Genomic DNA, 27,713 nt, shown 5'->3' on the forward strand with positions numbered 1-27,713 from the left:
AATAGCAGCAATAGTAACGTTAACATCAGGGGAATTCCTACAGGAGACTAAAATATTCATCATTCATTTTAGATGCTTTGTGAGCTCCTATCCTCAATGAGCAGTTGATAATCCAATACCCTCATGCCTGAATTTTGGAGACGCCTGTCTTTCCTTACACCTTTTGGCAAAGATGCTTTGCCTGATCTGAACAGGAGCCTGTGGTTAGTTGCCACGGCAGCAGCCCCGTCGGGTCTCCCCACTGTCCCCGCGGTGGCACGGCCGGACGCTATATTTAAGACTCCAGGATGGGCACTCAAACATGGGGAACATTCTTTTGGGGAGAGTCATTCTTAGTGTCATCAAGAGGGAGAAGGAACTGCTCCGTTGTCCCTTCTCCTCCCCGAGGACAGGCACTCGCACTGTTGTCTTCACAGGGTGAGTTTGGTTTATCTGTAAATAAACTACTGTTTATAGTAAGATTTTATAAGATCTTCATATCAGCATCAGTTATTTTTATGCTCATTGTATTTGAATTGCATTTCAGAAATAGACTGCTTTGTGACGGGATCTGCTTTAACGTGTAATTGTGTTTTCCCAGTGTTGTTCTTCTGAAAATACTGATTTAATTCATGTTCTCTCACAAGAATCTGTTCTGGGTTACTGGTCTGTTTAGAAAATCAAATACTTGGATTGAAAAGTACAGGTCAGTTCATTAACAGACGCAAACACCGCGTCTTTACGTTAACCACCACATTATAAAGCACGGACAATTTTCCAAGGAAACATAAAAAAGATCATATTGAAAATATTAATTGGGGTCGATAACTATTCCTGAACATGGAAACAAAGATCTGATGCCCAGTGGCCATTCTGCAGCTGAAACAGTCCTGAGGAGAGGAGTATCCTATGACATTACACAGATACTTTTTCCATAGCAGCCTGTTTTATTTTCTCTTCCTTATACTTGCCAACATTTCTTTGTTTCTTCCAAAGTTAGTGTCTGCTGAGGATATATTACGATGGTAATTCTGTATGTTCATTTGCATTTGGGACTATTTTGCATTTACCACAACTCTGCTTTTGCATACAACTGTGCTTTTCCATGAGCTGCTTTTAAGGAATGTGTTTCCATTAACAGCAAGCTGTAGTGCTGTAAAAGCTGAGGGGTTTGGGCTGTTTATCCCGTTAGGATTAGAAAGGTAAAATCTGGGTGTGGAATTTGCCAAGGGAAAAATTCAATACTGGAACATGAGCAAGGGAAATCTTTGCAAGTGTGACTGAACAAATATTAGTCAGCAACAATTACATTTCCAAAGCTGCTTTTACAAAGCAACCTGAGCTCTCCGAACTTGCATATGTGCACAGGGTAAGGGCTGTACGTTTGTGAGCCCGCTGCAGGACAGAATGAGGTAAGGAAGGACACCTTTAAGATTTAGTTTGTGTAATGCCCCCTCCTTACTCAGTGTCTGAAAGCAGCACTCCTTATTTCCCGACAAAAGGCTGCAGCAATAGCCCAGCTCTTCAGCAGCAACTGCAGGAGAGGGACGGGAGCCAGGAACACCGATGCTGCTCCCTGTGGTCCACCTGCAGGGGAGGGATTGCTCTGGGAATGCTGCTCTGTTCGCTGACCAGCTCCTTTGAAGAGAACTTTCTGAAGGGTGCTAAGCTTTCTCCAGGATTTATCAACCTTCTGTAAGTCCTAGGAAGACACACCTGATCTCTCTGGATCCAGCCAAAGGACTGGATAAAGCATTATCCTGAACTGCACTGAACTGTACCTTGTCAGCAGCCCAGCTAGGCAGGTAGGAATACAGGCTGAAGAAGTGCTCTACCTCGGCATCTGGAACAGGTTAATTCCAGAAAACCCACTCGGATTTTCCAGTTGCCACAGACTCCCAGTGGTTTCTGCACAGCAGCATCGCCCACCTAACCCCACAGCTCCAGGCTGGGTCAGCACACAGGGCCATCACCACTGGTCGTGGGCTGCTTGGCATCACACCTACGCCTGCAATAGTGTTTGCAGACTGAAAAGTTGCTTATTTCCTAAACTCCTCCTCCATCTCTCACCATCTGGTGTTCTTTCTTTTGTCCCTAACCTGTGTCCCTCCAATCCCTCCTCATCCGTCTGCGGGCTATATTGGGGCTCTGATCTAATGGAACTCCCTGGGAGAATATCCACCAGATTTAGAGCATAACCTCAGTCCCAGGAAAACAAACCTACCTACAGAAGGCTGACTGCTTACTGCTGTGGTACAGCTTTAGCTGCCTTTGGAGACTTACTGATTTCTTCTTTCTCCATCTCATTCCATTTTTCCCAATAGCATCTCGAAACAAACCCCTTTCACAGTCTGAATGCCACAAGACAATATCCTATGAACTTTTGTTCACAGCCCTTGAACGTCAAAGCAAAGCAAGGACTTAGGATAACCTAAAGAGGTTCTGTTACGGTGTCTTATTTAAAAACCACTTTATATCTTATTCTAGTCCAGCAAGAAAATTCATTTCTGACTTCCCAGCATGGGAACCCGAACCTTCTTCCACCAGAGAGAGGAGGAGCACAAGGAGGAGAGGCAACACAGCTTGCAGATGACCTCCACCACTAGGAAGAAAAAGTTCAAAACCAGGTGAGCCACAGAGCTGGGGACAGGCAGGGAGAGCCGGGTCCAGCAGGATGCTCTGTACCCCACACTGAGCATTCCCACCTGTTGAACTGTGAGTTTATGAGATTGTGGAACCTTGTCTGGATTCTTTTACATGTGTCTGCCTCTGGAAGTGAGGAAGAGGAGACTTTCAGCCCTTCAGACTTATCCATAGCAGCTGCCCTTGCCTTGACCTCCGAAATCCCACTGTAAGTCAGAAACCAGCACTCCCATGCAGCCATTATATGCACCATCACACACATATGTATATACATTTCCAACTCGTTTTGTTCAGGTTCAACCAAGAGGCTCTTCCTTTAAAAACAAAACCACCCAACTTCAACTACAATGCAGGAAATGAAACTGCAGCCCCCTGGTACCTGTGACAATGAGCACTACTGCCCTGCTCACAAGTGAGGGTGTAAGAGAAACCAGGTTTTATAGGAATAAATGGCAAATAGGGTCAGGTTACTAAAATAATGGTAACAGATGGAACTCCCTTCCTTTCCTAGAAAAGCAGGGTCTTGGCAATGACCCTGCTGCCCACCCTTCTGTCATGGCTGAACAACCCCAGTAGTTAGCAACATCCCTCCTCCCTTTAATCCTTCTCCCAGTGCCCTGCCTGGGATTAAAAGTGGTCAAATAGTGGGACCCCTTCTTCTGCCACTAAAGTACTGTTTCTCATGGCAAAACTGCTGCTTTCTATGAGGCACACTGGCAGGATGTTCTTACACCACATGCAAGCTGATGTTTCTGTCCTTAACACCTATTCTGATGTAACCAAAAATATGCGCTGCAAAACAACAACCAAAAAGACCAAAACAAAATGAAAAGCATTACCCTAACTTCTGTTGGCTTTTGTCATCCTGTGTTCCAGGGATTACAAGATAAGAAGAGAAGCTGACATCCTAGAGCTAGAACAGAGGGGGCAAAAGACAATTCGGTTTGGGAATGACATGGAGAAGTTGGAAAAGGAGGTTATCTGGAACTGCAGACTGCTGCGTGTGAGAGCTGACCGGAAGGCCCTTCGGAGGAAGGTCAGATCAGTCATAGAATCACAGAATCGTTAGGGTTGGAAAGGACCTTAAGATCATCCAGTTCCAACCCCCCTGCCTTGGGCAGGGACACCTTACGCTAAATCATATCACCCAAGGCTCTGTCCAACCTGGCCTTGAACACTGCCAGGGATGGAGCATTCACAACCTCCCTGGGCAACCCATTCCAGTGCCTCACCACCCTAACAGGAAAGAATTTCCTTCTTATATCCAACCTAAACTTCCCCTGTTTCAGTTTTAACCCGTTACCCCTTGTCCTGTCACTACAGTCTCTAATGAAGAGTCCCTCTCCAGCATCCCTATTCAGTCATCTCTATTCTAGCAGAAATGCCAAGATGAAGTAGAATTCCAGAGAGGATCCTAAACCTGATCAGGTGTTGGGAGAAACTCAAAACCATTAGCGATAGGGACAAGGCCTAACACTCCTGCACTGAAGCACTATCACACACGTCCCTTTTGTAAAAGGCTCTGTGCACTATTGCCTTTATTTGTAAAAGAGCCCGTGCCACTATTGCCTTGTCACAGGCTCTAGAAAAGGCTCGTATGGAGAAGGAATACATTGAGCTGCTTTCGGGGCGGGCGCCGATGTTCTGGATCCCGCTCAGAGTCCACACTGTCTGGGAGAGGATGGAGGTGACGCTGGCATGCACGGTCCTGGCTTCCCCCCCGCCGCAGGTTACATGGTACGTCAGCCCCAGCCATAACTCCTGCTGCTACTCACAGCCTGTGTGTGTCTGGGGAAGCAGGCAGGGGACTAACAGCTGTGTGTGTCCTGCCAGGAGGAGGAAGGGAGAGCTTCAGAAACCACAGGAAACACCTCAATCCTCCAGTCCCACTGTTAGGACCAATAAAGGCATGAACCATTCAGTGGGCTGCAGAGGCAGTGGAAAGTCCCCTGGGGCTCCTTCTGGGATAGGGCTGATATTCACATAGGTTTTCCTGCTTCCCTGGCTGCTGACCTCCAGCCCGAGTGCAAACTTGGGATTTACGTCTGAGAAACCAGAACTTATTGTCAGCGCTAAATCACTGCACACATACACACCGCCAAGGGGGGGGTGTGGACTCTTTGGCTACCGTGGATACCATGCAAGTTGTGCCACTAAACTGTTACTGCCTCTACAATTTGTAAAATACAAAGCAATTCTTTCGTTTACTCAGCAGAGGAAGGGTGATGTACTGGGCCTGACTGCAGCGTTTACCATTAATAAAAGAGGGATGGAAACAAACGAAAGATCAGCTCCAAAACAATTTGCAAAGTGTTTTTGGATCTGTTTGTTGGAGCGATTAACCATTCCTCCCATGGAAGGTTTGAAGTATGCAAACATTTGGATTACTAATGACTTCGTAGGCAGCTAACTCTGCTATTGTCAGAGCTCCTGACGTCCTCTGTCCTTCCAGAGCAACCTCTTTGGATTCTTCAAAGAGCAAAGAGAGTATGAACCTCCCACAGATCCCCAGTGGGGAAAGAAAAGCAGGAGCCATCTGCTCCCACTCCCTCCCACAAGCTGCAGTGCAGGGAGCATACACTGGGGAGGAAGCACCAACATGAAGCTGCCACCACAGCCTGCAGCAGGCCTGGGGAAGGGGCACGGACAGGCTGGGGGATGTCTGGTTGCTTGCAGGGCTCTGCTCGACTGACATGGGAGACCCCTGGGAGAGGGAATGGTGTCTGCTCCTCTTCCCTGTTGTGCCTCTGTTGTGCTTGACATGGTTCATTTCAGAATAAAGTGGGGTTTTCCCAGTGCATTTCTCTGCCTCTCAGCACGACTCCTTTGCGCTCACGCAGGTACAAGAACGGGGTGCGCATTGACCCTCGCCTGGCCCCAGCAGGAAAATACAAGATAAAAAACAAGTTTGGGATGCTGACCCTGCACATCAGCAGGTAACGTGTGTGCTCCTGTCTGAGCTGGTTTTCAGTTTAGTAAGACCTGCTCTCCCTAAAGCCCCACTCTGTGCATGCTAAATAGAAAAACATCATTCTCTGAAGCCTGACCTGCTTGACTGCAGCGTGATGGAGCCAAACCTCTGGCATCAGGAAGCGATCTCAGCAGCAGTTCATGAGGCTTAAAATGTCTAACAAAACATGCAGAACCTTTTTGCCTTTGCTCCTCTTTCTAGGCATGGCCAAAATGTCCTCATTCAGGGCAAGGCCGTGCCTGTTAGGAGCATTTCATGAGCACACACGCCACTGTGATTTAGCATCTATGTAACTGATAGTTCAGATCTGCAAATTACACATGTGCTAAAGACGCACATGTCTTCAGTGGAACAAAGTGTTCCACAGGTCTTCTGCTTGTTCATCACTTGAGATGCTTTTCTTCTGGGTACCAAGACAAAAAAATTGGCCACAAGTATAAGAAATCTTTGTAATCAGTGAAACAGCAGCTTCTTGCTAAAAAGCCAGTCTCTCCTTCTGACTTCTGGGATTAAAGGGGTGCTGTGACAAATTCAAGGTCACAACGCTGAACAATAACTGAAAGCTAAAAAGGAGGGGAAATGTTGGGGTTTTTTTCAGATGCTCCATGGAAGATTCTGCTGAATACAGCGTTGAAGTTAAGAATCAGTATGGCGAGGCTTATTCCTTTGCCACTGTGCTTGTCAGGAGTAAGTAGAAAATGTCCCTTTGGTTTTAAACTTTCCGATTCCTTAGATTCTTAAAACTATTTTCAATGCAATTCATTATATAATGTATATAATATATTTTGTATATGTTATATATACAAATATATATATTTGTATATATTATATATACATATTTTGTATATATACATAATATTATGTATATATATTATGTATATATAATATAAGAAAATAATATATCTAATCTAATATAATACAAGACAAAAAAAGAGAAAGAAGTGAGCACTCTGTTAATAGGAGAGAACTCTCAGCTATTAGTGAGGAGAAAGCACAACTGGCTAATATAATCCTTAGCTACCACTAACTGGCACGTATGTGCCTGATACCAGGGCTCCTCTTTCTCAGTTGCTTCTGGACTGAGGCAAAATCTTTCAGATTCCATAGGGACACAGCTGTCCTTATGTGCTGAAACTGTACTAAATTGAGGCACTTACTTCTTCCGGACTGGTACGAATGAGCTGTAAGTTAGACATGTAACAGGCTTAGAAAGAGTCTGCTGCATTTCCAACAACAGGCATGTGGCTTCAGAGGGACACTGCAGTGAGATGGTGCACAGAATACTGTATTTCTCTCTCAAACCAATAACTACCAAGAACAAATACAAGGTCTTCTTCTTTGATCTCTGCTGTTCTTAAAATAGCTGGCGTAGACTCATAGATGCACATTCTGCACAAGCCAAATCCAGACATATGGTGAAGGAAGCAAACTACCAGCACCTCAAAAGGGGAGTTATATAAAGCATTAAGAAATATGCAGTGCAGTCTCACAGGATAATAGTTTTGCTGTTCACATTTCATCTATGTATATATATGCATATATATAAAAAAATAACAATTTTGTCATAAAAAGCCTGAACAGAATAGACTGACAGAACTGCAGAGAACTAAATGCTTCAGTGGGACTGACCAAGCCCAGGGAGTAATTCCAGTGGTAGCAAATGACAAGGAAGGGAAGAGGTTTGCTTTGGATCTTACTGGTCATGAAGAGATGGGTTTCTTTGACTGACTGAACTGCAAAGCCAGCTCGAGCTATTTCTTCAGTCAGAAGGGGTCTTCTTTGGTTTAGACAGTATTTTTATTTTTAGTGCTTTAATACATTCTTGGCTCTGTCATGGGTTATGTTATTCACACACTTATTCTTTGCATGAATGCCGTTTGGGGATATACACACGTACAGAAGAATGTGGCTCCAGAATTGGTCTGAAGTGTGTTGCTTATGGCAGTTCCAAATCCTTTAATTAAACAGTGTCACATTCAGCATATCTGGAAATACGCAGCATGCATTTACCAGTTGTAAAGAGACATGTGGATAGCCCAGAAAACCTTCAGCTGCAAGTCTGCCCAGGTTCCTATTCCCCTTACCCAAAGGCAGAAATGCAGCAAAAGCCACCAGGCGTGCAACACTTCTCTGCTGTAGAGGTTCTTCTGGTATATCCAGACCTCAGGAATGGAGCCTTTGCCATAAAGCACAGGCGGCTGTCTCAACAATAAAATCCATAGCAATAATGACAGACTCCCCCCAATTCCAGTCAGAATCTTTAGGGTCTGATGACCTGATGATAAGAGTAAGGGCTGTGATGTGTCCCACAGAACCTTGGAGGGGCCTGTTCTCTTCACCTCTAATGCCTGACTGAACTGCCCTGCATCAGCCTGACCCACATTTCAAACCCCTTGCAAACACTGCTCCTTGTGACTGCAGGTGAGAGGCCTGCTCTGTTCCTCCTGCCTTGACCCTGCCTGACGCCACCCCAGTAACATGAGTCTTCCTTTTTCTATTTGCATTTAACATTCTGAAAATAGAGACTACACCGAGGCCTTAATCCTGCCTCCACTGGAAACATTCCTTATCCTGCTAGGGAGGCTGACGGCATCTCTCTTCCCAGCCCCATGCTGTCTGGAATACCCTTGATGCCAGGGGAGGGTCTCTGAGATCCGTGATTCCTGCAGCAGCAGTTCACCTTCCCTAAAGACATTGCTGAGGGTCTCACAGGACCCAGGATGAGGCTTGCACTCCACTTCTCATCATTCTATTTCTTTCCTCTTCAGCTGTTAACACTCAGTCCTCACCTTTGCTTATGAGTGAGCTCTGCTACTGTCAAGCTCCACTCACTGAAAAAAGAGACGTTATTTTATGTGTGTTTCTTGAGGCTTATAAAGATAAGAAAGGGAAGCATCTCAGCTGCACCCTGTGTTAAGTGCATCACTTCTTAGATTGCAGCTCCAAGCGATTCATTTAGTGCTGCCATGAGCAGTGCTCACAAGCTAGATCAGTGAAGCACTCAGGTACAATGCTTCCAAAGAACCCACGGCTGTTGAAGCAAGTGTTTTGGTAGGAAGCACACTTCCCTCAGCTCCAGGAGTTACCTCAATGTCTCAGGACAGATAGCCTTTACTTCAGTTAAAGCTTGAAGTCCCAGTCACCCGTGGTCTTCAAGAATCCCACATCATCCGCTGGGAATGCTGCTTAAACCCAGGGGTTTGGCCAAATCCCACTTTCAGTAACGTTTATAACCCCTTTTCTGTGCTGTATGTGTCGAGTCCCTGTCCTGCTCGGCCTCCAGACAGAGACATCACTGAGGCACTGCAGTTATGGGTGATCCTATGGGACACTACCATACCAGTATGCTCATGCCAGAAGCTGCAGCTCCCTGTATGCAGGCTTTGATCCAGCAAAACATCCCCAGTGCAGCTTACCAAGGCAGAAGCCCAAGTGGAAACCCTCAGCTCTGAGCAACTCACGAGCATTAACAGCAGTACTCCTTACACTTGCATCATATGAACCAGTTCCTGGGGAGCTGCATCCTCAGCTGTTTGTGACAATCATCAGCTGTCAAACAAATGCATGTGTTACCCCATGACGACACTCTGAAGGTTCACAGTAGGAGCTGGTTTGAGGGAAAAGCCCAGTTTGCTGAGTATCATTGTATGGGTTTGAGGGGAAGATAAACACCGGCAGGAGATTTCCTAAATGTGTTTTCCCTTATCTTACAGAGTATTATGGAAAGGAGTCAGGATTTGATTCAGAAATATACAGAAGTGAGTAAATGATTGCTGTTGTTCTTATTTCTTTGTATAGCCTGAAGCAATTTGATTCTTTTTGAAGCTGAGCTATAGCTTTTCCTATTGGCCTGACTGCATGTGAGAAGTGCAAGGCTTAGGTTCTACTCCAAACACATGATAATAAACACTACAAGGAGGAAGGTTCTCAGAAGTCATCCTGACTTCTATTCTTATTTCACAGGATCCCTTATGGCCAGAGAAGCAGATTTTGCTTTTCCACTGAAACCCTTATTTGCAAGAGAAAAGGAGCCTTTCACCCTCTCCTGCTACTTCTCCTCTGATTTACCTGAACACCAGCGAAACATCACCTGGTTCAGAGATGGTTTGTATGCAACAACGTTTATATCCATTGCCCTATATGAATAGCTTTTATTCCCTAATTCACCTGAAGCCTTCACTGGACTGCAAGCTCTTCAGGGCAAGGACCATCTTTTTGCTCTGTATTTGTTGTGCACAAAGAGGCATAGCAGCACAGTAGGGTCAGAGTCCACGGCTATAACTCAGAGACACAACAATAATACCAGGAGTGGTTTACAGCTCCCTTGTCTTGCTGGGTGGTTTTTTCTGCCCTTGAACCACCGGTGCTGGGGGAGTCCTTCACCCCTTCTCGTGCTTCACAGGAGAGTTGCTGCAGAACTCTGAATGCCAGCAACTAAAGTACCAAGATCGGGAGGCTTCTCTGACCGTGGCATGTGCTCACAAAGAAGATGAAGGATTCTACACTATCCACGTGCCCTCGCTGGATGGATATAAAGAGCAGACCACTTACGTGTTTGTTAGAGGTACAAGGATTCTACCTTACTTAGAACAAAAGCTCCTTTCCTAATAGCTTGGCACAAAGGAATTCACAACCTCACACACAAGAAGGTATCTCCTGATTTTGTGCATGGATACAGTTATCAAAATGTCCAAATGTTACTTTCAGTAGTGACTGAGGGATTAGAAAATACGACTTGTGTTATGGGATGTAAGCCCTTAGGCACTTAAAATTAAGCTACTGAATGAAAATGTGGGTACAGAGAATAAAATAACCCTAAGCACTGTCCCTTGGTGTTTCCACAGATGCGGCAGCAGAAACAGCTGGGGCACCCGGGTCCCCACTCAACGTGAAATGCCATGATGTCCATAAAGACTGCTTGACCCTCTCCTGGGTGGCACCCAGTGATCATGGAGGAAGTCCGGTCCTGGGCTATTATATTGAAAGGTCGGTATGTTCACCACCTTTGGCAAGAAAAGTTCATGATGGTGCTGTGGAAAACCCATGCAGGACGTCCATGGGCTGTGTTTCACCTCAGGTGTGTTGTTGGGTCAGAGGACTGGGTCCCATGCAATGAGAAGCCTGTGAAGACCTGCAGACACCCTGTCTTGGGCCTTGCTGAAGGACAGACATACCAGTTCCGCATAAAGGCTGTCAATAAACAGGGCGTAAGTCATCCTTCAAAACCCAGTGATCCAGTTACAACATATGACCCCAGCAAGGACAAGAGAGTGACAGGTTTGTACTAAACCCAGGGAAACGCGCTCCTTAAGTACAGTGTGAGGCTGCAGGTATATCTGAACGGGGTTCGCCCGGGTTCTCCCCATGCTCACAAACATCACTGCGGTGCTGCCACGCTGACCCCACCTCAGTGCTCCTGGGAGCAGGGAAAGATCAAAATACCCGTTATGACATTTCACTGCATGTGTAATGAAATGGATATAATCATGTGCAGTGAAGTGACAGTTCGGGGCTCTGCCTCTCCTGACAAACCCCAAGCATCTCCTCTCGGGGGCTAACATGGACCTGTTTGATGTTACAGTTATCCAATATGACGAAGGCCGGACGATAGAAATCCTGAAGGATGACCTGGAAGGTAAGTTCAAATCTCTCCTGAGACATTCTCTCAGCGAGGAATGATTGTTCCACAGTCATGAGGTCTGTAATAACCTGACCCTGGAGAAAACACAGGAAAACAGACACATGAAACCTCATTGTAAGGGGTGCAAGGATCAGAACCCATCCTGAACAGCACAGCCTTTTATAATAAACTTGGTTTGCCTCTATGTCCCCAAAGGGTTGAAGACTCCTCCTTTATACTGAAGAATCTTACTTTATAATGGGAAAACATAACCCATTGTAAAAGAATTCTTTGTTCCTACAAGTCTCTAACTAAAGCAAAGCCTATTCTGTCTTCCCACAGGACATATTAAAGTTCCCTTGCCACCCACCAATGTTCATGCAAGTGAGGTCAGAGAAGATTATGTGGCTTTGGCTTGGGATGAGCCAGATCCAAGAGGCAAAGAGCCACTGCAATATTATGTGGAAAAGGTAAGAAAATAGGAGGGGAACACATAGGAGGGGAACCTGCAGAACAGAATCACTTTTTTCTTAGGTCTGTAGCACAGGCAAGGCTGTTCCCTGGGTTGTAACCAGAGAACGACAGCCTCACAAATGGCTTGCTCAGCCCCTCTGCAGCTCCACAGCACACTTGAGCTATGATCCACACTCCCAACACCAATTCAAGTAGTAATGATAAACAAAGAATAAAGTTTTACACCACAGAATAGTGGCAGAGTTTAACAGGAAGACTAACGTTAAGTCTTCCTATGTTGCCCATATGGCTCCTAAGTGTGGAAGAGCTGTGCACAATGTCAAATTGGCTCATTTTCCTGTTCCCCACTCAGCATTTTGCCAGCTAGTTTGTATCTCCTATCCATCTCCTTTCATACATACTCATTTCCCACCTACTGTACCATTTTTTTTTGCAGAGGGGACCTCTGTTGCCAAGGAAAGAAAGTTTGGGTTTAGCAGCAAATACATTATTCAGTAGTTTTGTTGAACTACTTTCCTGTAAAGATCAGCTTTGTTAGGAGGGTTTTAAGCTGGAGCTGTAAATCATCACCTTTCTCGTTACAGTCGCTTGTAGGCAGCAACTCCTGGCAAATGGTTAATCTGGACATGCCAGCCAATGCCCCAAGATTTGCACTCTTTGATCTTGTTAAAGGAAAATCATACTGCTTCCGTGTGCGGTCTATGAACAAGTATGGACTCAGTGAGCCATCCCTGCCCAGCGAGCCTGTCACTGCTGGAGCAAAACTGGGTAAGGGTGTCATTAGTGTGCTCTACGCTGCTGATACAGAGAAGGAGAGGTACTCTGAAAGTAATGTGTGGGTTCCCGTGCCCCCCCTTTCCGTTAAACCTCATGGTATATGATTACACAGCAGTGGCTTTGATACCAGGAAATCTCTCAAAGCCTTAAATCCTTGTTTAATTGCTTTGCAGTTGGTCAGTGCAGTGTAAATCTAAGCAAGCAATGATGGGGAATTACATTTAATAAGCTAAGAAACAGTGGAAGCCTGTGTTTAATCCATGTCTGCTTCCAGCTCTGTGTAAGAGGTGACAGGGAAAGGGAAGGGAGGGAATGATGCGGCTGTGGAGGCAGCTTGTCCTGCTCCTGTTTCACAGCAGAGGTAACCAGAGTTACTACATGAGTGTTGTTTCTCCTCCACCTCAGAGCAGGCTGAGCAGGTGTAACTGCAGCAATCAATGGGCTGTACAAGAGAGGAATATGAGATACAGCAAACCCAAACGCAGAAATACAGGCTATAGACCGGGATGATGCCTGTGATATTTGCCCTGATTTGAAAATGGTGCTCTGGAAAAGGTCAATAAATCAAACAGGCCAAGTCACTCATCATTTTTAGGTTTAGTTTATAAATTTTAACACCCCCCTAATCTTTCCCTGTGCTTTTATTTTCTTTTTTAGCTCCTCTGCCTCCACCATCCCAGGTTTTAGCTTTCAGAGACACCAAGACATCTGTTGCTCTGCAGTGGGATAAGCTAAAGGATGGTCTGGAGCCCCTTGGCTATTACATATACTGTCGGGAGACTGGGACAGAAGAATGGCAAACTGTCAATAATAAGCCCGTGACATGCAACAAGTGAGTTCAGCTATTACACCCCATTGGGAGCAGACAGGGTGCCAGCCTGGCTTCTTCTCTTTATGGCTGGAGTCAGATTTCAGCTAAAAAAAGAACTTTCTCTGCACACACAGAGGCTTGCACGCCCACAGCCACCACGGCCTCTGTTAGCGTGAACTCATGCTCACAGTCTCACTTCTACATCCAAAGCCAGACTGACAGCAAAGTCTGTGTCCATCTTCAGGGACTCGGGCTCTGCAGAGGGTGGATGGACCTTGTGGCACCAGCAGAACCACATCCCAGTTTTCTGCTTGCTTTCCCACACAGTGAGTTGCTATCACTCACACTTAGGATGGAGAATACCTCTCTAGCTGAGGGGTGGACACAGCAAGCAGAAAAAGTCCATTAAAAATTCCTATGTATTCTACTGACAACATCAGCTAACCCAGGCAGAGGGGTACCTCTCGGTCTGATTTATTGATACCGTTTTACATGACACAGTGCACTTTAACGTGGAATGGCAAGTAATGGTTTTGTCAGTAACAACTCCTCACTGAAATGCCTTGCTGTTTGTTCAAAAGACTGTTTACCTGTGCTCTGAACAGTCAAACACTAACAGACTGATTTCCTCTCCCAGATTTACTGTTCCTGGGCTGCAGCCTGGAAAAGAGTACGTCTTTTGTGTGAAGTCTGTCAGTGAGGCAGGACTCAGTGAAAGCTCACCAGAAACAGATCCCATCGTTGTACGGCCAGCTATTGGTAAGTACTAACATCCACGTGTGCCCTACACACTGAAATCCAATCCCTCAAACATGGATCTACATGCAGAGCTATTATTACACAGAAGGGTAATGTCGAGCAGGTAAGTGAAGCATCAGGGAACTGAGTTTCTTGCAACCTGCAGCTTCCGCCACGGATTGCACTCACCAAGGGTGGGCAGTTCATCACCATTTGGCTTAGCTGTGTGCTACATCCTCGGGATTTGGCACTGGTACAAGTGACCACACCAAGTGCTCAGTTGTGCTGGTATCTGAAACCAGCACAGTGAATTCCTTTGGGTCAGTTACCAAACCCTGCCAACCACATGAGCCAGCATCTAACCCTCCATCTTCTCCATTTTATCAACCCTCTGCTTCCTGTTTTCTGGCAGACAAATCATAAAGCAATATGCAAGGAACATCCTGAGACACATCCATGACTTTTGCTGCAACTTCCAAAGAAGAATCTGGTCATTTTCAGATACTTTTACACTGCAAAAGTGGTCTTAGAGGGCGTTAACACAAACAGAATCACATCTGGAATGAGCAGAAATGTCCTCAGCCCAGTTCATCCCAAACCTACACAGCTTTTCCCAATCCCTAGACCCCAAACATGCACTGAGTAGCCGGTCCTCTCTCCCTTTGCTGTGCAGCTTGTCCATCAGCACCGCACGGGTTTGTTCTCCTGCACTGTGGGAAGACCAACATGACCATTGCCTGGAAGCCCCCGAAGCGCAAGGGAGGAGCAAAGATCCTGGGTTATTTCCTAGATCAGCATGATACAGCTGAACCGGACTGGCATGAAGTCAACATTCAGCCCACTCCTCAACGAGTTTACACGGTATTCACTTAAGATACAATAGTGGCCTTTAAGTACAGTGGGAAATGCAGCTGCAACAAGGGTTTGAGGGGGTTTTCCTCTAGTTCCTCTAGTCTAGAGCTCTCGTCCTCCCCTCCTGAGATGACAACCACGCAGGGCTGTGCTAATAACGTGTTTGCACTTCCAAACCCAAAGGTGAGCAACCTTGAGGAAGGTCACCTGTACCAATTCCGTGCCTCTGCTGTGAACATGGCTGGTGTAGGGGAAGTATCTGAACCCAGCGACTCGTTCAAATGTGAGGAATGGACGATGCGAGAACCAGGTACCTCTCCTGCAAAAACAGACATAAAAATATTATGGGGTGTACCAGTTATGTCCTCACCCTCCCCTGAATCTGAGGGACTTCTGAAAACTATAGGTCTGTACAAGAGTGCTCCCAGCACAGAAAGCACAGACACTCACAGGGAAGTTCTGATTCAGAAGCAGGGTATTATTTATGCACAGACAGCATCTCCTGTGGAACCGCTACTCTCTCGTTATCATAAACCTCTGCTTTCTGATCTCAAACTCAAACAAGATGCAGATGGTTGCATTTTTAATGTCACCATTTGACAGCCTGCCTTTCTTTGAACAGGGCCCCCTTACGATGTGCAGTGCTTTGAAGTAAGGGATTCATCCTTGCAGCTCCGCTGGGAAGCTCCACTGTACACAGGAGCCTCTCCAGTCACAGGCTACTATGTGGACATGTGTGAAGCAGGGTCAGAGGATTGGAAACAACTGAATAAGCAGCCCACAGCCACCACCCATATGAAGGTATGCACACTTGCTTAGTATCTACGTGTCACTTCTTGTTTAGTCTTATGATAATTCCCATCATTGTTTCCTGCAGGTTTCAGATCTGGAGACAGGGAAATGCTACATTTTCCGAGTAAGAGCACAGAACAAAGCTGGAATTGGACCCCCTTCACTCCCCTCAGATCCTGTGGTGGCTAAAACCAAACCTGGTATAAAACTAAAAGTGGTGAGATTGTGCGAGTTCGTAAATCTTATGATGATTCCAGTAAAAACCTGCTTTATGAATCATTGGCTTCATCCTTCATAGCAAGAATGAACCCCAGACAAAATGAAGATTACAAATCAAACTGCCCATATTAATTCACTCAAGCTGTACACTCTAGCTAGATGACCAGAAGCTAAGCCTTGACCTGTTTTGGTAAGGAATGTCTTGTGGGTTTTTTGCTTATACAGGCACAAATGAAATTGAACTTGGGGTCGATGAAGAGGGTTTCATTTACATGGCTTTTGAAGCTCCTGAAAAGAATGACTCCTCTGAATTTATCTGGACAAAGGACTATGAAGGACCACCAGATGCTGACAGGGTTCAGATGGAAGAGAAAGGCAATAAGTGAGTATATAACATACCCTAAGAAAACTATCTGCAAAGAACATACTACCACTGAGAAAAAGGAGAAGCCAAATGTCTCTCTCTCCCAGCATTCAGCCAAAATACATAAACACTATTGAACCGCATATCTCTGACCCCTGATCTCAACTCTGGTGTCCATGAAATGGGGCATTCAGCGCTATCTCCAGGTCACAGAAGGGAAGCATCAGCCACCACGTTGCTGATGTGTTTGCCTTGCTCCTCAGTGTCATATACAAATGACAACAAGCACTATATTCAGTGTTCCGGCTGTACCAAATGTGCTGCATTCTGTTCCAGAGCGATTTCTGAGGAAATTGTAATTTTTATTGTTACTATTTTTATTCCTAAGATCTAAGCTTATACTGAAAGAGCCATCAGAAAAGGATCTGGGCATATATTCCGTGGAGGTCACAGATGTGGATGATGATATCTCGGCCAGCCGCACTTTAACAAAAGAAGGTAAAGACTAATAAATGAAAAGAGCAAAGATCTGATGAGCCATAACTTGCTAATATTAGATGTCGAGAGGAAAGTTTCTTGCAGAGGAATAGTAAGTGACTGACATCACTTAGCGATAGTGGCATCATTAGAAAGATGTTTCCCATTCCTTGAAGGCTCAAGGGCAGTTTCTTTTACAGTCCCCTGAGAAAGATTCCATGCTGCTGGAAGGTTGTTTTTCCATCACAGTTCAGATTTCACACACAGATACACTATCACAGTGATTTAAAACTTCTGTGCTTTCTGAACTGATCCAATCAATATTTTATTCAGACGTAAATAAGAATCTTCAGAACCTTTTCTAGTTTTCCCTGCTACTGAATGTTTGGTACTTACCTTCTTCTTGACATAAATAAAGCTAATGAGCAAATTACATTAAATCGATACAATGCATTTGGCTTGGCCTGGTTGTACTCATCTTGTTATTCTTTGCACCTCAGATCTGGACAAGTTACTGAAACGCAGCCATGAAATCAGGAACCCACGTAAGTTGAACCAGGAAGAAGCCACTTCCATAAGGACAGACTGGCACGACCCTGGCTGAGCCAAATCCTGTGCTTTGCCTGTGAATTCCCTTCCACGGTGCTCTGTTTTCCAGTGATCAAACTGATATCTGGATGGAACATCGATGTTCTGGAGAAAGGAGAAGTGCGGCTATGGCTGGAGGTTGAAAAGCTGTCACCAAATGCAGAGCTGCATTTAATCTTCAATGACAAGGAACTCAAGAGTACTCCGGTATGTTCCGATTGCCCGTAATTCTGACTGACTCCCCCCACGCTGAACAGGGAGGTAGAGCAAATGGGTACATTCCCAGTTCCCTGAATTCCCATCAGATACTTTGATGGGTGCTTTTGGAACAGCTTGGTTTGCCACAGTGCATAAACAGAAAGCCAAGTGTGTGATTCTAGCTGCCTAGTCCTAGCATCAAGCAAGGCTGCAGCACTGACACTGTTAGTGCAGTGTTCCTCAATGCTAAGGCCAGCAAAACCTCGGGCAGTAACACTCAGAGAACATCCCTCCCTACCCTGCTTCCCTGGTATCCACCCCCTCCCTAGAGGCTGCCTCTGGCAATCCTGCCCTTTTCTAAGGGTATTTTCTGACCACAAACCTCAGCCATGTGTAATTCATCTGACACCACAAATGCACCCGTGCTGCTCAGAGCCTTGTGTTGGATGAACAAACTCATTTCAGTGGGTGCTAAAGAAACACCATCTCTCACAATGAAGCAGAGTACTTTTTACCTGCTTTACCAAGCAAAGCTGCAACTTCCACCCTGTCTGCTTGAACTGAACACGGATAAGTCTCCTGAGTTCCAAGAGCAGACAAAAGTGATTTATTTGTCAGTCTGAGGCCCTGGAAATAACACTCCTCATGTGTCACAGTGCACCCCAACCTTCCAATACATTTTACAAATTGTCCCAGCCTCTCCCTTGTTTTCCCATATCAAGTTAATATTGTAACATTTAGAAAGCATTTGGAATGACAGAACCAGAGGGGAGAACAGTTGAGAATGAAGAGCAGTATAAATCATTCGCCTGTGGTTAAACACGGTGGAGTATTGCCAAGACAACAAACAGAGCAGATGCAACAAAGGGATGGGACAAGGCCAGGGGATTTCAGAGCTGTTAGTGCCACTTTGGGTTTTTAAAGCAATGGGGAGCAAGTTTATTGAAGGCTTTATCTAGCCTAAGAACTGTCTTTTCTATACTGGAGGACTGACATGGCTATGCACAACCACAAGGTATTTGTTGAGCTCTTTGTAACGATAATATTTGCTCAGAGAAAACAAGGCAGTGAGCCTTTATGGTAGGGCAAGGCCTTGATATCTGTGCTCAAGCATCTGGCAGGTTTCAGGGTGTACGTATAAAGGGTTCAAGAGTGCTTTCACGATGTCAAGAGGGTGGCAATATTACTCATCATTGCCCAAATATGCAGTTTAATGCCACAGACATGTAACTTAAGTGCAACACTTCAGTTATACTAAAAATCATACAGATTCTGGTAAGCTGAGAAGTCTGTAGTATCCAACAAGGAAGAACATATTGTGCAATGTGGTTTTAACAGAAACTTTCTCCCAGAGAAAAGTTCTGCTGTGAGCAATTGCACGCTACCCCTATACATCACCAAGCAGGAGACAAACCTCAGAATAGAGAACATCAGAGTGCACTGGCTTCACCACTTCTCTCAGATGAGGATATGTATATGTAAGGATATGTACATAAAAGGACTGTAATGTCTGAGTGTTGAAGAAGCTGCTGTGCCAGGATCTGACCTCAGAACAGTTCTGCTGCAGAAACACTATTCAGTTTCTCCTATTTCCTTTGTTTTACACAGACACATAAAATAAACTTTGTCAAAGAGAAAGGTCTCGTGGAACTGATAATCCAGAACTTCTGTGAGGATGATAAAGGGCTGTACACAGCCCAGCTGCAAGACGGAAAAGCTAAAAATCAATTCACCCTCATTCTTGTGGATGAATGTAAGTGGGAATTCAAGATCAAATATAGTCTGCCATGCTCAGTGGAAACTTTTCTAAGCACTTAAGGCCCTAAAGTATTTCTGACTGTTATAATGGCGTTCTGAGAATGGGGAGAACAAGTGTTTATTTTAGCACACATCTGACGTCCAAGAATCATGTAAGAAATTTCTCTTTAACATAAACTGAAGCTTTTGGTCTTATAAATAGGGTCCTTGAGCATAAAAATGGTCTGTTAAAGAAAACATCCAGTGGAATGCTCAGTTATTTTTCCAAATGTTTTACATATTATCTTGCTAGGGCAAAATGTACCTTGGCAGTAAACTCTATAACATGTTATTATTACCTGTACTCATTTATCACAGGACACAGGTTGAATATTCAGTGTATTTAACAGCTGGTTAATTGCATTAAACTGAATGCAATGAAGAAACCAGTGTCCACTGTACTCAAGGAGTCCAAGCACCAAAGCAAGCTGAACACAAAGCAGCCAGGGTCCTTGTGTATGCTGGTACAGAGAGCCCTTTTATAATTCATTAAAAATAGAAAGTAACAAGATTCTCATTCAAATATTTCCCCATGAAGTGTTTCTTTTTAGTTCTTGCAAACAGTTTGCTTTCAAGTGACCTTCTAAAGCTTCCAAACTTTCTGAATGCAAAGCGTCTATAAAATGTCAAATCTACTTGACTCCCTTTACAGCTGGTTTTAGAGGGATTCAGCACATGCTAAGATCAGGATATAAAATAAGTTTGATGAACTGTGCTCTAAAAGTGCCCATTTTCCTTTCCTGACAATGAAAGGAGAGATGGTCTAAAGCAGAGGTAAATTTTGTGCTCTCTGTGCCTTTTGTGTTTCTTACTCTTTAAACATTTTAATTTCAAGGTTTCCAGCCCACCTTTCTGTATAGCCAAAACTCCTGTTTTGCTTGCTAAATGCAGGGGTTCTCAGTGGGGATCAGGGGCAGCTCATGCACTGGAGATGTCCTATGGCCAAATGCCACAGCTCTCAGGATAATACTTTTCATAATTATAAGTTTCTAAAGTGTTACACTGAGAAATAGTGGGAGCTGTTAAGTCCGACCACTGCTGTTCTCACAGGTTTTGATAAAGTCGCGGAGGAGGCTGATGCAAAACGAAGACAATGGAAGAAGAAGCAGGGTAAGATGAGCTGCAGGTTGGCAGAACCTGAACAACTCCACTGAGTGCTCTAAATACTTTGACATCCTTTTTAATTCTTTTATTGAAGCTGATTAACACATTAGGGCAAGATTGCTCACTTTAAGATAGTCTGCCCAGACCTTAAAACCCCAAATGATGTATACAGACCATGTGAGCCACAATCCTCAGTACAGAGCTTCCTCAGCAGCGCTGGAAGGCTGATCATTTTTTTGAACTCTGGAAACTGTCCACTGTGAATATATACCATGGAATTCAGATCCACCCGTTTGCCTTGTAGAAAACAGGATTCTCTAGAATGCATTCCACTTCCATTTTATCCCCCATCTTATATCCATGAATGAGGAAGTTTATAAAACTATTTCAGAGAAAAAAATCCTACAATTGGAAAGGTGATCCCCTTCCAGCAGGGATAAAAATAGTCACTTAATAACAACTGTCATACCAGACTATAGGTCCAGTTTCCTGTTTTCAGAGATGTTCAGTATAAGTGGCTTTTCTATTCTATTGGGATTCCCCTGGGAAATGCCAGTCAGCACTGACTTGATGCAAAGTCAAAGGGACTGCTTAGGCAGCATCGTTAACTACACTGTGAGACAGGATTCCTCAAACATGCGCTACCTGCGGACATTAAACCCCAGCAAGGCTTACGTGCCCTAACTGCGGTGGCCACTGCATCCAACACACCACTTTGTGAAGCATTCCCGATACACGCACCGCGGGGACCCACCGCTAGATGGGAGCATCTCCGCAGGTAACCCTGGGGAGAGGTGGAAAACCACTGGAAAGACAGCGGCTTTCTTTTACAGGCCCACATTTCATTGAGAACCTGAAATGGAAGGTTACCGAGAGCTGCGAAGTACTCCTGACGTGCAAGGTACTGCAGACGCTGAACTGCTTTAACGTTAAATTTTAGATGTGAATTTTAGGGTGTGAACAGTGCCCATCCAAATGCTGATCTGCAGACAAATGAAAGTTGAGAGAAAATCTTGGACAGAAATGTTGGTGGGGAAGGAAGTTTCTAAGATTCTGGAGCAATCCTCTAATGCAAGTGATGTTTCACATCAGGAGATCCAGGCAGTCAGAAACAAAATGCGTTCGGGACACTGACTTGTAAATGTTGACTTCAAACAGGCAGCAAACCTGAGCAAGGACACCAGCTTCCAGTGGTTCTTCAATAAGAAGGCACGAGCAGGTGGCACGTTTGATCCGCAGACTGGGATAGGAACACTTTGCATTAAAAAGGTAAAAACCACAAAACAACTCAAAGGGTTTGGTGATCACATGAAAATGCGAAAAATACATATTCCATGTGTTGTTTGGGCAGTGCTACAAGAAAGAAACTGAGCAAATGCTGAGAAAAGCACAGAAGAATAAACCGTCTTAAATTATAGTCAGATAGATCTGAATTGGAAATAAGATGTTTTTAACAGCTTCTAATCTTAACTCTGCTCCAGAGAAGACGCAGCTGAGGACAGGAGCTGGACAGTACAGTCACTTTTAGCGTAATCTCTGTGTGGCTCAATGTGAATCTTGTTTGGGGTCGATTTTTCACCTTGATTTCAAACAGCCACATCACCTATAGGAAACAAGTGGCTTAATGTATGTGAAGGGGAATCTCTGCTCACGTGAGTCTGAGAGCCAGCAGGACACAGCAGGCTGGAAGTCAAGAGCATTGGCAAAGCCACATGAGGCAAATTCAGCATCACCAGTCCCAGATACACCTCACGCCATCGCGGGCACCCAGGGTGCTGCATGGCAACGGAGGGCAAAACCTGAGACAGACTCCCCTTAACTGACAGCATCTTGGTTCATAATGAACCAGAGCCCCCTCCCACCCTTCAAAAGAGGCTCTGGGGCAAAATGCCTCTTTTTTTGTCCTCATTTCTGACCAGTCCAGCCTAATTCACTGGGAGGGAAAAAGAAAATCTCAGTTTCTTCCCCTTTTCCAAATCCTGCTCTATTTCAATGATATGTGAAATTTCTGCTGGGCTTTTGGGTATGAGTTTGTTTTCGGATTTGGGGGAGGGGGGCTGGTGTTGGGGTTTTTTTTTGGGGGGGGGGAGGCAGAGATTGGGTTTTGTTTTATTTCAATAATTATGCCATATGTACATATGTATTTGCTAGATAACCAAAGCAGATGAGGGCCAATACAAAGCAGTTGTTTCAGATGACCGAGGAGAGGACTACACCCAACTTGATCTCACAAAAGGAGGTAAAAGAAGCTTGTACCAGGCAATAATACACATTCACACCCTGCCTGGGATTCAGCTGGAATTTAAAATCTAATTTCATAGCTTTCTACCACAATGTTACTTGCCATAGTACCTACACGCTGTTATAGGGGTTAAAACCTGCCTTAAAAGTTACTGGTGAAATTTAAAGAGTTTCCTGATCTACTATACCGTATGTGTGTGTGTGTGTGTGTGTGTGTGTGTGTGTGTGTGTGCATGCTGAACATCTGAGAAATCACAAGTATTTCACTTGCGACTGGAGTCATAAAATGCACTGTGTAAACCAACCTTATTCTGGAAGTTACACAGAGCCCAGTGAACAGAACAAGAGTTTCCTCTGTATCTGACCTCAGGGGTTTTTATATCTGCCCATACTGTACTTCATTTGATATTCCACAGAGAGCTTTTCCCTCCTGGAAGTTCAGCCACTCCTCCAAAGCACCAGAAGCACAAACTTCCACTCAACATCCCCCACAAGTGAAAGAAATTCTGGGCTGAATTCTGACAGCAGAACAGTAGCTAGAGACAACCTCCAGTGGAAACAACCCCATGTTCCCACAGATTCCTGCTGCGCTTCTCAGTGGGCAGAATCTGCTCTGGAAATTGAAACATAACGCAGTTGTGACACCCCAATGCCATTTACACACATCGGCATTTACCAAGCTATTAACACGGTAGACATGCTGCCAAGCACCAGTCAGTAATGTTGCAGTCACTTCAACTCAGCATCAATCACAAGATTCTGCTTTCCAAGACTAAATCTTACCCTGATTCTTGCTCTTGAATCTGTCACTTGAATCTGATACATAAATCTGCCTTCTGCAAGGCAGTCTGTTGAGTGGTAAGGAAGAGAGAAGCATCTAAATTTAGTACAAAATGCCCAGCATCTAAAAATGAGACTGTGGCAAAAACTCCATTCTTAGCAAGTTTTGTCACAGAAAAAGACAAGTAGCTACTAGATATAATACATCCTAAACATAATTAAGTTGGTAGTTGGTAATCTGCTAAATACTGTACTTGTAGACACTTAAATCTTTATGTCTTTGCAGCATTTGAAGACCTTCTCAAGGAGCTGTGCAGGATCAGTGGTATGTCACTTACTCACCAGCTGACGCAGTAATAGTGGAAAGGGAAAAGATGGGCTGTCACTATCAGAGCCAACTGCTCAAGAGCTGTCCTGGGCTTGGATCGGGTACACCACCACCCACTTCCCATGGCTGTAGTGTTAGAAGTACCTTTGAACTGTCAAGGAGGGTGGTCAGTAAATAAACCCAGGGATATAAGCCCCTCTGCACTTATAAATTAATTCTGTGAGCTTTACATGCTACCACCTGCTCCTTGTCACATCACTTGTGATGTGAATTTGGCCAAGCTGTACTATTTCCATCTACAAGATGTGTGTTCCAGACCCAAATCTCTAGAACGGATGCTGCTAAAAGATCCAGGGTCTCCAAGAGGTAGACTACCATCCTACTTTCAACTATTCACATTCTCCTGAGAGGAATGTTAACAGGTTGCTTGGGATTTTGTTTGCCTAGCATGTAAAACTGTGCATTCTTCAGCATCCTCCTCAACTGTGGTCTTGCAATTACACTTCCAGCTCTTTCTGCTACACCTCTCAAAATTCAGCCTACTGCAGAAGGCATCAAAATCTACACAAATGTGAAGTACTACACAGACTACATGAAAACAACCTGGTATCACAAGTAAGTTCCCAAATACATTCACATGGCTTCTGCCATGCTGCTGCTTGTAAGTGTTTATCATCAAAATTAAACACGCTGGGCCTGAGCCCACAGCTGAAGGCAATGGTAGATCTGCCTGAGCAAGGGCTAAAAACTGTAATTTGCTCTGTACCCTGAAACACATCTGAGAAGTCCAAACTAAGCAGTCATGTTATTTTTATCTTAGCATTGCAGAAGTGATCAGCTTTCCTAGAATAATAATGATGCATTACGATGCAAAACTGCTCGCTTACAGCCACCTTAGGTACAGACAGGAAAAGGAGTTGGTTTGTTTCAACTTCTTTATTTCTACTACTTTGCACTTCCCAAAACCAGTCTGTGTAACAAATATTCCCAAGCATTATAAAACTTTTTTCAAACACTAATTTAGCCTCATGATGTCTTCATAGAGAAGTGGTGTTTTATTAGACACCACCTACACATGCATATAAGGAAGCCAATTTTTAGTAATGTTTAATGGCTAAACGCTTACAAATACTCAACATTTAATCCTATTTAATCTCCTAAATCAGAACTAAGAGGTCTCTTGTAGAGCTTGCAGAGCTCTGGCAAAGTGCCCAAAAGCAGAGCTAGGTGCCCCAGGAGGTTTTAAAAAGTGACTGAGTACGTAACTCTCCATGAAATTAACCCTGAGATCCTGACTCCCACTCCTACTCTAACCAGAATAGCTCTAAACCCAGTTAGTGCTCTAATTCATACAGCTCTGCTCAATACTCACTGAAATTATATCACTTGTTTACCTAGGGAGAAACAACTGGAAAGCCGTGACAGGCTGAAAGCTGGGAGCACCATGAACCAGGTCTGGCTTCACATACTGGACCCTACAGACGCAGATAAGGGAAAATACACGCTGGAGTTATTTGATGGGAACAACTCCCACAAACTGTCAACTGACTTGTCTGGACAAGGTAAGGGGAGTCAAAGAACACTGCCACAGGAATGAGGTTCACCTGAGCTGCCTGCCAAGATCCCTTCACATCATGGGCAGCTCCATATGTGAGCTGGAGCTCCACACCAGCACACTCTGAAACTGGGTTAAGGACGATGAAGGGCCCACAGAAGTCAGAGCAAGCACAGGGAGCAGAGAAGTGTGCAGCAGGAATGAGCAGAAGCGCAGCCTTTTGGGAGCCTTGCTGCCATAGCGTGAGGCATTCCCAGGTATAGGATGAGTGGGGGAGCAGCTGCTCCTGGATATGTCCAGGTCCTCCACAGGCCAACGGGTGGCACAACACACGGGTGGCATCTTGGAAAAGAGCGTGTGGCTTCAGGCTTAAAAAGATGTCTCCAAACTGCTCAAAGTTGAGGTTTTTCCTCCTCTGAACTTCTCTTTGGAAACTAAGTACCCAATCCCACTTATTTCAGTAGTGTATACAGTCATATTTCCTTAGGGCAGATACAGATACTGTCTAGATGATAATTACACGTATCTGTGTGCACAAATACCTGTAATTCCAACACTGATGCATTATATTAAATCCACTAAGTCCTAAGTCAAATGAAACAAATGGCAACTTTCCCTAAAATCTTTCATTCCTTGCAGCTTTTGAAGACGCCCTGGCTGAGCACAAAAGGCTGAAGTAAGTTCCTGCCTAAATATTTTCACAGCTAAATCTATTTTGAGTGTCATATTTTATATTGAGAACATAATGTCTAATAAATGAAACCCCTACAATTTTGTCTCTCACTTTCAGGGAAGCCGCAATAGCAGAAAAGCGTAAGTAAATTCATTTCCTTTCCCCTGTGAAGCAAAGCCAAGGGGTATGCTGACAAGTAAAAGGTCGTATTTGTTCATTCCCAGGTCGTGCCAGGGTTGTTCAAGGTCTGCCAGATGTTGCCACTATCATGGAGGACAAGGTAATATTGGGCAACTGTTCATACAACTGGCCCCTGCACAGGCACAGAAGAATAACTGACGGGGAGAGAACTACTTGTTTTCCCCTCCCATGGGCTCGCAGCAGCTGCTGGCAGTGGAGAGTGGTACCTCCACAATACTTGGGTCAGCCCCTGTATTGCCAATGGTACTTCCAAACACGCACATGCTTCTGCACATACAGGTGCTCTTTGTGGCACAGGACCTCTTTCTCACAGATTCTGGGTGTCACTGCTTACTAGGTGTCCTACAGAAGTATAAGGCTCTAGTAGATAGTGGCGCACAGTGTACCCTGATGCCAACAAGCTGTCTGGCTAGGGTTTAAACCACAACACTAGGTCTGTTTCACTGCCAGATCTTTTCTGTTGTCTTCCCATTGTACAGAATTAGACCAAGGCCTTTTAAATGCTGGACCCGATTTTCCCATCTGTCACATAGCAACTTGCTGCTGACAATTCTGAGCCACCATGTGCCTAAGCATCAACTTCACAGCTCAGCGTCACTGTACAGCGTAAGAAAGCTATATAACGACAGGAGCACAAATATGAGTCAGGCCCAGGGAATTCAAACAGGTTAATCCTGATTAGACTGGAGGATATCAGGAAAAGGAGTGGACAGTCCCGGAATCTCACCTACTGAAAATCCAAGAGACTTGATCTTTATTTTTCTTAATTTCTCATTAACTGAATTTCCTTGCTCATTTCTGTCTTCATAATCTATTTCTGTTCTCTGTTTTTACAACAGACCCTGTGTTTAACTTGCTGTGTATCTGGAGATCCTTACCCAGAAATCACTTGGTTCAAAAACGAGAAGGTGATTGTCTTCAAAGATCGCTACAAAATGGATGTGAAGGGGACAGTTGTCACAATTACCATCGAGAAAGTCTGCAATGAAGACACAGGAAAATACAGCATCTATGTCAAGAATAAGTACGGCTCCGAAATAGGGCAGGTTACTATCAGTGTCTATAAGCATGGAGAGATACCAATAGGGATGGAAGAAATGGAAATCACAGGTGGGGTTGTCACAAAAAAGCCTAAATGAATTAGACAATTATGAATTTTAAAGGAATTTAAATTCATTTAAATTTAAATCCCTCAGATTCCTTTCAGTATCTCTGCCCTGAAATTCAGGCTCATTTATTCTAGTAATACTGTAGTATTTTGGTAGTTGTTAGAGAACAATTCTCATGTGTTTGTGTGAGAGTGCACACACATGTCTGTGTACGCACGGATGCTCAACTTACAGAGAAACTCTTCCCTAGTAAACTTGTTTGGGCAGTACCAGAGGGTTCACATACTAGAACCAGGTGTTCGGTGGAGGCTTTTTGTACTAAATCACTATGTGTTACTGATTACCTTGTAGCTGACAAATGCTTGTGTGTGTGTTATTAAACCTATACCCTTGGTGACACCTCAGCACTGCTGTCCAGTACA

At 44.5% G+C, this 27,713-nt stretch overlaps 1 protein-coding gene across 1 annotated transcript; it reads left to right on the forward strand.

The window, feature by feature from the left end:
* On the forward strand, positions 1-27,685 carry MYOM3 (myomesin 3). The gene is made up of 37 exons (XM_057415081.1): positions 1-417; positions 2,472-2,606; positions 2,756-2,830; positions 3,499-3,658; positions 4,202-4,359; positions 5,463-5,558; positions 6,192-6,280; positions 9,307-9,351; positions 9,557-9,697; positions 9,996-10,157; positions 10,438-10,579; positions 10,671-10,870; positions 11,175-11,228; positions 11,556-11,683; positions 12,272-12,455; positions 13,122-13,296; positions 13,913-14,034; positions 14,687-14,874; positions 15,049-15,175; positions 15,488-15,666; positions 15,743-15,857; positions 16,102-16,258; positions 16,629-16,738; positions 17,218-17,262; positions 17,376-17,512; positions 19,112-19,256; positions 20,351-20,410; positions 21,238-21,305; positions 21,563-21,673; positions 22,556-22,643; positions 23,712-23,750; positions 24,263-24,368; positions 25,152-25,315; positions 25,948-25,984; positions 26,099-26,121; positions 26,206-26,261; positions 27,022-27,685. The coding sequence occupies exons 2-37, from the start codon at positions 2,500-2,502 to the stop codon at positions 27,319-27,321; spliced, it is 4,293 nt and encodes a 1,430-aa protein (XP_057271064.1). The 5' UTR covers positions 1-417; positions 2,472-2,499; the 3' UTR covers positions 27,322-27,685.
* The last annotated feature ends 28 nt before the right edge of the window (positions 27,686-27,713 follow it).

This window comes from Pezoporus wallicus, unplaced genomic scaffold (genome assembly GCF_028554395.1).
Source record: "Pezoporus wallicus isolate ANWC-B61680 ecotype Strahan unplaced genomic scaffold, APGP_CSIRO_Pwel_v1 contig_9561, whole genome shotgun sequence".
Lineage (NCBI taxonomy): Eukaryota > Metazoa > Chordata > Aves > Psittaciformes > Psittacidae > Pezoporus > Pezoporus wallicus.